The 14,987-nt window shown below is 42.1% G+C and overlaps 1 protein-coding gene across 1 annotated transcript in view; it reads right to left on the reverse strand.

The window, feature by feature from the left end:
• The window catches only part of SLC25A14 (solute carrier family 25 member 14), a 1,283,912-nt gene that overhangs the window by 1,034,407 nt on the left and 234,518 nt on the right, over positions 1 to 14,987 (reverse strand). Inside the window, exon 4 of the mRNA XM_044057171.1 lies at positions 4,173 to 4,258. Coding sequence (XP_043913106.1) covers positions 4,173 to 4,258 — 86 coding nt within the window. The remainder of the gene's footprint in view (positions 1 to 4,172; positions 4,259 to 14,987) is intronic.

The raw sequence follows: 14,987 nt of genomic DNA on the forward strand, positions 1-14,987 counted from the left end.
TGTTAATTGTGTCCATGAAAGACAGCGCAGTTGTTGTACTACGCCTGGGTCTGAAGCCATGTTGGGTAGACATAAGGAGTTTGTTATGAATAAGGTGATCAAGAAGCTGTTTATGTATACATTTTTCCAAGAGTTTGGAGAGTGGCGACAGTATGGAGATGGGACGACATTTGATAATTCATTATATTCATCTCTCTTATGTAAAGGGATTATTACTGATTTTTTTTCCAGAGGGAGGGGACTTGGAATTCTTTGATGGATCTATTAATGAGAATACTGACAGGACAGGCAATAACCTTATCTGCAAGTATTAGGATGGATGGTTGTCAGCAGAGAAAGTGCAAGGTTTTATTTTTTTGTATTAAGCACCATATATAATTAGTGGGTACAGGCTGTAATATGAAGGATGAGGGTTGTGGGGGTATAGTTGGAATTCTTTGGGATGAGAGTGACGTGTTGAGATTTAATTTGGTTGTGGGATTTGGACTTAGGGGCTTGTTAGGATCATTGAGTAAGGTGGCAATCCTTTCTATAAAGTGAGTGTTAAATATTTCAGCTACTTGAGGTGGAGATTCATTTGTGACTGGGGCAGGATTTTGTTTGCACCCTAGGGTGAGCAGCGAAGAGATGGTGGACCAAAATTTTCTGAGGTTGTTTTTATGGTCAGATAGCTGTTGTGTAAAGCACTGCTTTTTATCTATGGCTACAAACTTCTTTGATGGTGCAATTGTCTGTAATGCTGTAAATTGTGTTCACTTCTGTTCTTCTGCCATTCCTTCCAAACTTTACCTCTACTTACTAGTATCGTTTTATTACAGACAGCACCCCCCTAAGTGTGGACCTAGTGGTACAGGATTTGGGTACTCAGGTTGACAGCAATCTGAACTTTGACCAACACATACCCACAGTAGTAAGGAAATCCTTCTATGTGGCACATCTTATAAGTAAAGGGATCACAAATAGATCTAAGGATGTTACAACTCCATTACACTCAGTCCTCTTCAGATCAATAATTGAGTACAATGTTCCCTTTTACATGAACCTCAACATCTGCAACAATTGGAGAGAGGTTTCACACCAAGAAATTACAGGCAACACAAAACTAGTCTTACACAGAAAGACTGAAAGCCCTGTCAAAGTATTCTGTCTCCTACAGGTTGCTAAGGGCTTACAGGGCGTTCTCTGTCCCAGCCCTGATGACAATACAAGACATTTGCAAATCAAGCAGCAGGAGTATCACTTGCATCAGGGACCTTAACCTAGCATCTGACATGAACAAGGCATAATGCAAAGATAGATACATCTCCCAGAGACTGCCACTCCTCTGGAACAGGCTTCCAATTCACACGAAACAGAGCCCATCCCTGACCCTCTTCAAATGCAATTTATATCAATGGAATGGTGACTGCAGATTCACTCCTGGGGTGATACCTTTGTCCCTCCTGGACAGAGGAAGTTGGTATTAACTACAACAGACCCTTACCTCTGCGAACTTCACTCGGCTAACCACCAATAATTGGGGCAACTAGGGATAAATATGGTTGGCCTGTAAGGGCTCTACAGCCGCTAGCCTAGTAACCTTCTATGAACCTATGTGTCAGCATGGGAAGAGATAGTTAATAGGCTAGCCTGATTCCCAAAAGATGGCCTGCTTCTGCATATTGGCTAAAACATTTGCTGACCCCATAGTGGCTTTTTGTAGGAAAAGTCCATCATCTGGACATACCAGCATAGGAAATTCTAATCTGGCTTACATTAAGGGAGCAATGTCCAAGGCTAAGGGTCTAACTAAAAAAAAATGCTTGAGCTTGACGCATTTCTGACCACTGAAAGTATGCATAACATCATAGTTACTAAAATTTGTCTTCAATGTATTGAGAACACTCACTCTGTACTTGAGTTTAGCACCTATCATTTTGTGAGCTGCAGAGTGTATATATATATTTATCAGCAATCCCTTTATCTAGCTCCTAATCCAAAATGCTACCAGCCTAGAACTACAGGAAATCCTGGTAACATGCAGCAAAATGATGACGTCAATGAGTAAGTACCTCTATAATGTCCCCTAATACACACACACACACAAATACACATACATACATACATACATAAATCATTTGAAATCTATTCATATTAAATCTAATGAAATAATCTTAGACACCCTCAACTATCCTCCATTAACTGGCAAACCTATTTAACCAACAATATACATACAGCAGTTCTTAAACTTTGTTAGCACCAACTCCCTGGATCCAACTGTCTGCTTCACCAGTAGAGATTTGAATCTTCTTGACCTTGTCCTTACAAATATGGGGGCAGTCCCCCCACCATATAATTCCTCCTCCTCCCCCAGGTAACTCCAACCTTCAGGCTGTTATCTTCTCTGTTAGAACTATGGCCACCATAAGTATGAACCCAGTTGTATTCAGATACATGGCCAGAACCAACCTCTTATCCTAATTCAAGAGTGCCCCCCCCCCCATGACATTAACCAGCAGGAAGCCAGTGCTGCTGCATACACCTCAGAGTCCTACTCATATTCAAACCATCCCATTCCATTACAAGTGTACTGGGAAATCAAAATTAAACCATTATGGTGGAACGGTTACTTAAGCAAACTTTACAATAAGAGGAAAAAACTTCTTGCTATGCACAATAAATCTCTTCCACCCATCATGCCAAGGATCTAAAACTGGCCAGTAAAGATCTCAAGAGCACCATTAGGAAATGTAAAGCAAGCTATGAACTAAAACTTGCCACCTCTTCCATGAATAATCACAAGGCCTTTTTTAAATATATTAGGAAATTCAGAATCAACACCCAACTCTTAACTGAGCTGTTATTTTAACATAATGCTCACACTGCTGTGGAGGTTATTACCAATATCCTAGCTGATAAATGTTTCTCTAATTTCATCCCACCCACATACCTCTGCATTCTGCCTCCCCTCCCCTTTACCATAATTCCCTTTTCTATGGGCACCAAAAACATATCTGTCTCCAGCTGAGTGCAAAACAAAGATTTATCCAACCCCTCATAAGCACAGTCAGCTTTAACCTCTCCAATGTTAAGGGCTGAAGAATTGCCACAGAGAAGCCATTATACAAGGACAACCCCACTATAGGCCCATTAATCTCACCAGTATCACTTCTAGGTTTGTGCAGCACATTAAAATCAAACGTATAAATAATTAAATAGTTGTCCTACAATCCACTGACCCAAATCAGTTTGGTTTTATACATCACATGCATTCAGTTTAGTTAGGTTACTTAAAAGGGTTACATAAGCCCTAGCCAAGTGCCTATCAGTAACTACTGCCTACCTAAACTTGACAAAGACATTTGATACAATTACTGTCAAGCTCACCTGGCTGAACATCAGTTGCTATATTATCTGTTGGACAGTGAACTGGCTCACCAGCAGAAGTCACAAAGTGACAGCTGCTGGTACCTTTTCTACACAAAATTCAGTAATAGCGTCTTCAGCCCCTTCTTACTTGGCATCTACTTTTCTGATGTTAGGCCTATGGCTGACCTGGTTTGTTGGTGACTACACTACAGCCCCCAAGAAGAGAATGACCATGCCTTCACCCGGTGCACTGACCATAGGCTGAATCTAAAATTTAAAAAAATGTAGCAGTTTCATCTGGGAAACAACTATCCAAATGTATATCATATAAATGGCATCTTCTTCTTTTTCTCCTTTCGGCCTTTCCCGGTTACGGGTCGCCATAGCGGATCACCTGTCCGCTCATGATTGGCAGTTGAGTTTTACGGTGTTGAGTTGCCAGCACACATACTCATGCCTAGGGCCAATTTAGAGTATCCAATCCACCTACAGCATGTCTTTGAGATGTGAGAGGAAACCGGCGTACCTGGAGGAAACCCACACGACCACAGGGAGGACATGCAGACTCCGCAGAGAAGGCACCCCAGCAGAGGATCGAACCGGAGAACCTCTTGCTGTGAGGCGGCAATGCTAACCTATGCACCACTGCGGCTGCCCTTATCACATAAATGGCATCACCCATCTTAAAATCAGCATTGTCTTAGTTAGAAAATCATTATTTCTCATTCACCTAATTATCAAATGAATATCCTAAGAGCAAAAGAATTAGCCAGTTCATAAACATACAAATTAATACCGTTAGAGTTTGTCATGCTGTTCCTTACCTTTAGTACATCTGTAGGGTTAGCAATGGCTGCTGATATCACTCCCGAAAGGATACCGCATACAACATTTATAAACAAAGTCTCATCTGTGAAAGCAACAAGAAATGAATATTAGCAAATGTAAGGTCACTTTCTGTCTGCTTCTGTGCAATCACTGGGCTGTGCTTAACTGTTGGATTACATAAAGTCACCCAAAGGGAATACAGACACATCAGTGCTATGATGTAAATACAACATAAAAGCATTAAAGTATCTGTGATGTAAATACAACATTCTCACTGTTCTATCACACCTGACCTTTTGGCGTCCATACTTAACACTTTTAGGGGCATAAAGTCACAAGCCTATACCGAACATCCAGTTGTTGTACTTACATCACTGCCTGTGATATAAATAGGACATGATGGACAGACGGGTATGTATCCTAGAAACTACCCCGTCTATGGAACAAGCTCTCCAGCCATGTGAAGCAGAGTTCTTCCCTAGCCAATTCAAGTGCAATGAAGACAACTGGGTGTGAAACCGGAAATTCATCCCTGGTTTGGTATCTATGTCTCGGATGCAAACAGGTAAACTGTAAATGGTTCATCTCCCAGGCCCATGCTTATACTTATCAAGGGTATCAGAACTTGTCAGAGATTCGGGATGCATGGCTAGGCTTAAAAAGGCCCTTGTGGTCATTAGCCTAGTAAACACCTATGAACCTGTAAGCAGTACTACAATGTATGACTGAAAACACAAGTACAGTTCCATTTTATTGAGCCATTATAAGTGTTTGTTAAAGGGCATCTGACTTTTCTAAACAAAATGGCTTACCAGAAACAGTGTCAAAACTCCGCCAAATATCTACACTTACAAGACATAGAATATAGATATAGATATAGATATAGGTAGATATATATATGGAGAACAAAACACTTGTGTGCAAGGTAAATCTGTAAACTTCCCACCTGAAAAGTTAATAAAAAGCATCTGCTAAAATATTTTGCAACAAACACCCATCCATTCTTTGGCAGCAGAGATTCAAAGCAATATGTATTAAACACTGGAAAATACATTTTTTATGTGATCTGTGGATACTTTCTAGGGGAAACCTGCAGATAACCAACAGGACGGGCTATTACTCAAGGACTGAGACTGCTTAGAGGTGCTTGGAGGCCAGACGCTACAAGCATCAGACCTCACCGCCTGTAGAAAGTCTGTTAGTCTCCAATAATGTTTTCCCGGGAAAACTGAGAAAATGGACTCGTGGTATCATCACTTTGTATGTGCTTATCATACAATATTTAAATATTTTTCTTATTATTTTGTTAAACTGTTCATCTACTGTTTTTGTAATTTAGCCTGAAATCGCAGAAAAAGAGCTGTTCAGGTCATTGGAAAAAGCAGATAATCGGATAAGCAGGTTATCTGCTTAGGTGAATGTATCAATTCTGAATTATATTTAATATATTAGTAAACAGAAATATTAAACAGAATTAAAATATCAACCTATTTGCTTATATTTCAGAAGAACCTCTTCATCACAGATGTTCTTGTTTTGCAAAGTATTGTATAAAGCAAGGAAAAGTACTGAAAAATTCTAATGACATACAATGGATGGAACACTATAAATAATATTTATAGTGAAAACAGCTCCTGGTAATCTCCCCAAAAGTGTTTTGCATTTTTAATATTTTGGAGACAGTATTATCACTCTGTTATCTGAAAAAACACTGTAAAGGTACTACTCAGTGATGTCTAATGGCTTTATCAGTAATTCACAACTAGATGTGGACAACACAGACTAACCACCAGATGGTGTGATTTTATCATGAGGATGAAACTATAGTGATTAAACAAAGCCAGTTGTGAGTAAATCCTGTGTTTGACACATACAGGAGTAGATTATTACTGTCATACCATGACATAATTCAATGAAGAAACTGTTTACCTTATGATGGCACTTTAGTGGCCTTTCACCTGCTGACTACTGATAGGTGCAGCACGCACATCCACACACTTATACAGTACATCACTGACATGCAGAAGAGAAGTGAAGGTACCCACTTATAACAAGTATCTCTGCTACATGCACGAGACATTTCAAGGTGAACACTTTCTCAGCCTCCTCACCCCTTGATGGTTTATTTACTCTTTTTTTTCAGCCATTTCTGGCAGCATAAATGATCTTGCCACTGAAGTCCTGTTGGGCGGCCAGACACTGTTTTATCGGGAATGCTTGATTTAGAATGGATATGCTATCTGAGTCTGTGTAACTGGCATGCGTGTTTTTAAATATCAAGAAACGTTTTTATACAATAAAAGAATTCTTCAGCATTTGAAGCAGTGTGTTATGGTCAGAGTGTATAAAGATGACAGTGCTTACCTCAACACTCATAACTCGTTGCTATAGCTGTTTTTAAGATTTTTGCTCTAGTGCAAACAGTGAACTGAAGTAAAAATATAAGACACTTGCATAAGGCACTTTTCTGGTACTCTGTTTTCAGATAAAGTAGTAATTGATACTGTCTGTATTTTAAAGTAAGGCTGTTTCTAATATTAATGAAATGTATAAAAGTACACTATAAATTCTGAAAGTTTGGACTAATTATTGTGACTGTGAAAAAGGAATATTTCTAAAGCACTATATGCGAGGAAGTGTATTTTGCAACATTCTGAAGTGGATATATGTCACTAGCTTCAGATAGCAAACTGACGAAATGTCAGACCAACAAAAATGCATTCCATCAAGAACCACTGGTGGGGGGACAACAAGAACAATGCTTTTATAGCACAAAAACACTTGCAGTCTATTTAAGAAAGGAAACTCGAATAATGGCGTCTCTTCAAAACAAAGGGGAAGGCTGCATGAAGTTGCAAAAAGGATGGGGTGGAACTCTATAATGGCAGGTCAATGATCAGGACCAGTGATCTTTTAGGCTATATATACACATATATATATATATATATATATATATATATATATACACACATCTCAGATGTTGGACTGTAATCAACAATGCCAGCCTTAGGTGAAATGGAGCCCTAGACAAAAGACTCCATGAGACTACCCCAGTTGCATATTCCCTGTGTCCCTTCTTTGTTACTCTCCCAGCCTGGGCCTGCAACATTCAGACAGATAAATTCTTTCTTGTTTTTTTTTTCTTCACAGTTTGTCTTACTTTTCAGTTTCTTCTTTAATCTATTTTAACACACCTTCATTGGCCAAGATTCTACTAAAATAAGTGTGGAAGAAGTAACCGAATTAAGCTGCAAGTCTGGGGACAACTAGGTCTTCGGAACCCACAGGATTCTAGATACTACAAGATGCATCTTAGAACTTTTATACAACCTTTTGTTCCAATGACATCCTGAGCTTAACATCAACAGTAAGGAAAGAAACTCAGTCTTACTTTTTCATTCAAGGAAAAATAAGTTGTATCTAAAACTTAATGTTTAAAGCTAATAAAATAGAAGTTCCCAATAAACTGAGAAGACAAATACTTGCAAGGATATATATACACCCCCAAGTAGGAATAGCACTTCCCCCCCAAAAAAAGAAGAAAGACAAAGATAGTTACCTCCTGTATACCTCTGTGATGTTAGATTTGGATGAAAGTAAAAGGACAAATGGCAACTATCATACATTATACAGCTGTGAGTCTGGAAATGGAAACCAGTGTAACTGGATAAAACCCTCCCCACAAAGACAGCACACAGACTGCACGCAGAAAGAATCATGGATAAAAAGCTTGACCAGAGGAGCAAGCACTGTTAGATGGCAGCACTCTACCAATGTTCAGTTGCTGTTGCACATACCCTGCCCAGACCATCACAAACAGCCACTTCCTGTGTGCAATGCTAATGTGATTTTAATAAAAATTTTATGAACCTGTCCCAGTCTTAGCTTCATGAAACTAATTAAAAATTAATGTGTACCCTTTTACAACATACTAACTGTGCTTGATGTATGTATTGTATCAGGAAAACTCCATTTGTCCTTTACATTTTACCTTTAATTTTAAATGTCCACATCCTACAAATATGTGCTATTTACTACTCATACCTAAATGCATCAGAATCAGATCAATGAATTCAAAACTTACTAAAATACTAGTTCTTTTAAATCCATAATACACTCTTTTAATTGCGGATTACTGCAATCTTTTAGGCAGGTTTTTGTGTACCCATACTAATATCAAAGAATCATTATTTAATACTAGGATAACTGGCATATTAACATCCTAGTTGAAAATAAAATGCACTGAGAGAAGGTGTTGGAGCTCAGTAGATACACATGCCATTGTCCTTTCAGTAGTGTGCCATTCTATGGTACAGAAATAGAAATTACCAAAATATTAGTGCAAAAATTAATTGGTATTCCATGGTGATATTATGTTCAGGGTTCTATAAGACCTTGTAATCATATGTGTAGACCAAAAATAACCATTAGTTGTCTGTGAAATCACAACTCCAGCTCCTGAAAACTATGAACCATAAATAAATTCAGCTTATTGCTAATAAAAACAGGCACCTCTATCAACTGCTGTAGGGTTAGCTCAACTAAAAGAATTAAATCTTGGAAGGGCTAAGTGCGCTGGTGTCCCATGAATACACACTTGCCATAATATGTATAATGTCAAGTGATTAACAGCACAAATTCATCCAGCTCCTTCTTACAGTAGCTAGAGTTATCTAAATAAAACTTCAAGTGGCAGCTTGGGAATCAATTGGAAGGATTTACTTATACCAGGCCTCTAAAAATGGGGCATTATCAGTCAAGTAGTCAGAAATCTAGATGAAAGATATTACAGAAGGCAGTAAACAATCAATAAAGTATTCCCACATTGTGATGAAAACAAAATTATTTGAAAGATCACAACCAAAGCAACATCAAAAAAAAAAAAAAAAAAAAGCAGGAAAAAAACGAGGACCAAATTAATACTCAAAATTAGTTTAATAAAATAAGAAGCTTATAAAATAGTAAGGACTTTCATCTCCAAATAACATCACCAGGAAGGAGACCATCAGACTTGCTTGATCAATTACTATACTAATTTAATTACCTCCTTATACACACACACTGACTGGATCTCCTAAATCAAATGACTGATACGTTAAGACAATTTTTGGTGACATTTTTGGTTGTAGTTGTTTTGGTAGTATTCACCTGTGAAGAGCCTAAGAGCATTTTTTGTTGGGTTATTAAGACGATAACACTACCTCTGCGAGTTGTTAAAAAGTAAACCTTTAGTAAACTGGTATTGCCTTAAGATGGTTGGAAAAGTATTTCAGAAAGAGAAAGTATAATTGTGGGTAAGTACACTTACTATAACAGTGGAAAAAGCATAATTGTGGGTAAGTACATTTACTGTAACAGTGGAGAAAAAAGAAGTTATGTCTTACCATAATGTTCCATCTGTGTTGTAGATCTTTATTCATTCATTACTGTTAGTACTTCGGTTCCGTCCTCGCAACTGACACGGCCATTACCAAGCTCGCGCCAGCCAAAAACTCTCAGCTAAGACCTACCCACTATGCCCTTCTCATAATGTCTTCAGATCGAGTTTGCCCACCATTATAGTATAGAAGTAATAAAAGAGACAGTAGGAGGCTCTGTCTGAGCAAATACCTTAACTAATAAGGAAATCCTAAAGTCCACCAGGAGTCCAAGAAGGAGGGCGGGAAGTAATGAATGAATAAAGATCTACAACACAGATGGAACGTTATGGTAAGACATAACTTCTTTATCTGATATTGTAAATCTTTATTCATTCCTTACTGTTAGGACTGAGTCTCCAGCTACTTGAGTCCTAAGGAAAGACATTCCTGAGCACCATAGAAGCAAAAGATGCTCATCACCTGGAGGCCAAATCCAATTTGTAAAGAGTGATAAAGGTATGAGGTCTTGCCCAAGTGGATGCTGCACAGATATCATCCACAGCGGCTCTGGAATGAAAAGCCACAGAAGTAGCCATAGATCTAGTAGAGTGAGCCTTTATTCTGAAAGGTAAAGACACTTTGTTCCGATGGTAGATGAAAGTAATGGCGTTTCTGAGCCAAGAAGATAAAGTCATTTTGGAGACAGGCCTACCCAATCTGGGGCCTGCAAAGGCCACAAACGATCCGTTTTTCTGAAAGATTTAGTTTTGTCCAAGTAGAAACAAAGTTGCCTATGAACATCGAGGGTATGCAAAAGGTATTCCCCTCTATTTGAATGATGAGGGAAGAAAACCGGTAGGTCAATAGACTGATTAATGGAAAACCCAGAAATGACCTTGGGCAAAAAGAGGGGTCAGTACGTAGAGACACTCTTTCCTGATGAAAAATCAAGTAAGGTCTCTTGACACTCAAGGCCTGCAACTCAGATACTCTTCTCGCTGAGATAAGGGCTACTAGAAGCAGAGTTTTCCAGGACAAAAATTTCATATCATTTGAGCTAGAAGGCTCAAAAGGAGGAGTTATTAATGACTGAAGCACCAATGTCAAGTCCCAAGGCTCTATTGGAGGCTTGACAGGAGGTTTAACATGTAATACACCTTTCATGAAGGTTTTGCACAGTCGGTGTGACATAACAGAAGAATTGTCAATTCCAGTGTGAAAATTTGCAATACCTGCTAAATACACAGTAATTGTCGATGCTAAAGCTCCTGTGTGTAATAGGGTAACTAGATATGGTAGGATCTTCTGAACAGGCATGGAAAAGGGGTCTAATTTATGTTCTTTGGCCCATCTAGAGAACCTAGCCCACTTACTAGAATAAATTTTCCTGGTGGAAGGTTTGAGTGAAGCCAGAAGAATCTCGCGCACAGGAGATGAAATATCAGGTAGCCTGGCAATCATCGGAAGTGGAGGAACCAAGCTGTGAGCTTGAGGCTGTGAAGACTGGGGTGAATCAGTCCCTGAGAATGAGACAGCAGACCTTGGGAATGATCCAGGATCCACGGGCTGTGAATCAGATGAGGCCATAGGAAAGGGAACCAGACTTGACAGGGCCAATAAGGAGCAATGAGGATCATTCTGCTTCTCAACTTTTGAGCTTAGAAGCAAACAGTTCCCAGCAAGGCCTGCCCCAACAGCGGATGATCTGATCCGCTATTATAGAACTGAGGGACCACTCATGAGGCATCAGAATGTTCCTGCTCAGATTGTCCTCAATAACACTGGAACACCCGGAAATGTGCATTGCTATGAGAAAGCGGGTGGAAGCCATCGGCCAGTGCCAAATTTTCATGAACTCCTGACAAAGAGGTAAGACCTAGTTCCGCCTTGTTTGTTGATGTACCAGACGACTGACATGTTGTCCGACTGAACTGCAATGGTCCCAGAAGGAAGGGATGTGTGGAACACTTGCAATGCTAAGAGAACTGCCCTCAGTTCCAGGACATTTATGTGCAAACTGGCCTCCATGGGGGACTAGGTGCCTTGGACTGTCTTTCCCTGGAAATGCCCCCCCACACCCTAACAGGTTAACGTCCGTGGTCACAGTTGCCCTTGGCTGGGGAAGGCAGAATGGTCGACACCAAAGATTTGTTTCTGGCTTCATCCACCATAGCATTTCTTTCTTGCAAAGGTTTGTAAGGTGCATCATATGGTCAAGTGGGTGGGTTAAGATCAACCATTATGATGAAAGGAGCCACTGTAATAGTCTCATGTGCAACCTCACCAGTGGTACTAAGGTAATGCTTGCTGCCATAGAGCCCAATAGTTGTAGTACAAGGTGTGCAGGTACAAATGTCTGAGGAAGTAGGACTTGAATCCGGCTTCTTATTTTTGAGAGCCTGGGAGGAGGAAGAGAAGCTTGACAGGATGTTCTGTTGTAGATCACCCCAATGAATTCCAGTGTACTTGCTGGAGACATTTGTGATTTGTCCATGTTGATCCTGATACCTAAGCGAAGAGCAAGGCCTTGAGTATAAGAGAGACTGAGGATGAGAAGATTCCTGGTTGTGGCGGTAAGGACCCAATCATCTAAATATGGAAACAATTGGAATCCTTGTAGTCAGAGATGAGCTACTAGGGTTGCCGAGAGACCAAAGGGCAGTACCCTGAACTGATAGTGATTGGCTCCCAGCCGGAAGTGGAGAAATCTCCAGGAGCGTTTGTCCATCTTTATGTGGTAATACGCATCCTGGAGGTCTATACAGCACATCCAGTTGTCCTTCCCCAGAAAGGGGAGGATGGACTGCACCATAACCATCCAGAATTTTTGAGGTTTTATGAATTTGTTTAGTAAGCTGAGATCTAGGATTGGTCTCCAGTCCCCTGTCTTTTTTGCACTAAACAGAACCTCGAGTAAAACCCGGATCCTCTCTGGTCTAGTGGGAATGGCTGGATGACTCTTTTTCTTAGAAGCTTTTCGATTTCTAAGGCTGCAGCTTCCCTCTGACTGGGTGGGGCATTGGGGATTCATTTCACGGGTCTGGGAGTAAGATCGAATGGGATATGATAGCCTCTGAATATTACCCCCTGCACCCATGCAGCTGTTGTTATGAGATGCCAGACATGTAGGTGCAGGGAAAATCAACCCCCGACTGCTTCCAGAGGAAAGCAATCAGGCCACTGTTCAGGAGCGCTGGAAGGGTCAGCCGGAGAAGGAATCTCTAGCACCCTGGTTGCGCGGACCCCCTCTGCCCTGAAAGGGGCATCTTCTGGATGAGTTGCCCCCCTCTGCCCTGGGTGGACTGCTCATCACGAGCGTCACGAAAAGATCCTTGGGACTTCTTGAACCACAATTTCCCTCCCCTCCCCTCTGATTCCTGAAGTAGGAAATCGGGGGTGGGGGGGTGGGGGTGGAAAAACGTATGCCCACAGCAGAGAAGGTCTTTCCATCCTTCTCACTACATGATAGTGTGTCTCTTACTTTGGGACCAAAAAGGGAAGATTTGTTAACAGGCGCATTGACAAAGGAAGATTTAAAGGGGTCTGCAAAATCACACAAATGCATCCACGCATGCCGTCTCATGACGATGCCTGATGCGGCTGCTCGAGCTGCCCCCTCGGTGGTGTGAGAGATCAAGTGCATCGAGGAGCTTGAGATGGATTCCAGGGTAGCTAGCTGAGAGGCAACAGTATCACACACCTCCTCAGGCAGTACTCCCGCCAGAGGCAGACATTTCTGAAATTAGGTCTCTTTGGAGGCGAGTAAAGTGTGCCAGATAATTCAGCAACCGAATGGCAAAGGTCGCTGAAGTGTAGGCCCACTTCCCCAGTCTGTCCATAGTCCGAGACTCCATGTTCGCGGGATGAACAGTGGAACTATCTTCTGCCAGTTCGCTCTTGGTGGCCGCCACCACGACCATGGAATCAACTATCAGCTGCTTGGACCTATTAGGCTGGTCTTCAGGGGTAGATAAAATTTTATCTGGCCTCTGGGGAACAGGTTCTATGTTGTCCAGGGCTTTCCAGGCACACTGCACAATAGGTTTAACAAGCTCATCCACAGGTGGGTCACCCAGGAAGTAGATGGCCAAGCACAGAAGGCCTACAAGAACACCGATTCCTCCAAAGGGTTGGAGGGTTTCTAGTCTCCCCTCTGCTTGAGGATCTCAAGAATGTCTCCAAATGAGACGTCTTCCAAGGGAGACCATGGGGACCCTTCTCCCTCATCACAATCGGTGCCTTCAGTGATGGATTCCTCAGGGGAATCAAGATGCTTCCTCTTGCACAGTTTCTTCCGGGGTGGCTCCCCAGTGGGATCTTCTGAGGCGAACTCCGGAAAAAGGGTTCTCTCCAAGGGAAGGTCTTGTGGCTCCCATGCTCGGGATCCCAGAGTAGGGGGTTTGGACAGCTGTATGCTAGAGGGGGGTCTGGTGTCAATGCCAATGGTGCCAACTGCGAGCCTGTTGAGGCAAGGACCCTCTCCATCACGTGGAAAGCAGGTCTGCCCGAGGAGGGATGAGAGCCCGGAACCGAGAAGGGCAACCTTGGAACCAGGGTCACACCCCGCCCTGAGGAGCCTGCCTCCAGGTGAGGAGCTCCGAGAGGACCGGTAGCTACCGAGGGAGCCATGGCCGTAGACAGCACCACCGAAAAAATAGGCACCGAACTAGGAGCCACGGTGCCAACAGCCCAATCACTGCTCCGAGAGTGGGCCGGCTCCAACTGAGCCATTGAAGCAAGAGTAATCGGTGCCAACAGGGAAGCCTCCGCTGTCAGAGCTGAGACAGAATGCACCAGGATGGCCATCGGTACCAAAGGCTCCGGGGCCTGGGAGGAGGCTGGAGGAGGATATACAGGTGAATAAGCCATGAAAGCTTCCATTCCAAGAGGGAAGGAAGACCTAGCAGGGGTGGGTAATCCTCTAGGTGTCAAAAGCTGGTCCACAACACTCACTACATCTTGTTCTGAAAGACTCCTGGTGGATCTGAAGGAAGCTGCCGAAGGAGATTCAGGTATGTCAAGAAAAGGACTAAACTGGTGTCTCAAAAAGGGGTCATAAGTGGGAGAGTATCTGGTTCTGGGAAGGTGTTCGACTAACGGGGTCAGAGTCAGTCAAGCTGCATAAGACATCGGCACCATGGCCGGGGATGGTGCCGATGCAGATACAGTAGTTGCAGCCTGTGTCAAAACCAAGGTCAGCACCGAGGGGGATGGTGCCGAAGCTGGTACAGTGGTTGGAGTCAAAATTAAGGGTGGCACCGAGGGAGAAGACATGGAGCCTAGTGTTGAAGTAGTCTGTACTAAAGGCGTGGGAGAAGCCCGGTGTCGAATCAGTTCCGAGTAGGAAGGCGATGTCGGAATCAAGTGACTCCATTTCTCTTTGTGTTTCTTCACAACCTTATGCTTAGGAGGTGGTGAGACCTCCATCCCAGAAAGAGCCTCCAAGAAGGG

Source organism: Protopterus annectens, chromosome 15.part0, assembly GCF_019279795.1.
Source record: "Protopterus annectens isolate FY-2018-M chromosome 15.part0, PAN1.0, whole genome shotgun sequence".
In the NCBI taxonomy this organism is placed as follows: domain Eukaryota; kingdom Metazoa; phylum Chordata; order Ceratodontiformes; family Protopteridae; genus Protopterus; species Protopterus annectens.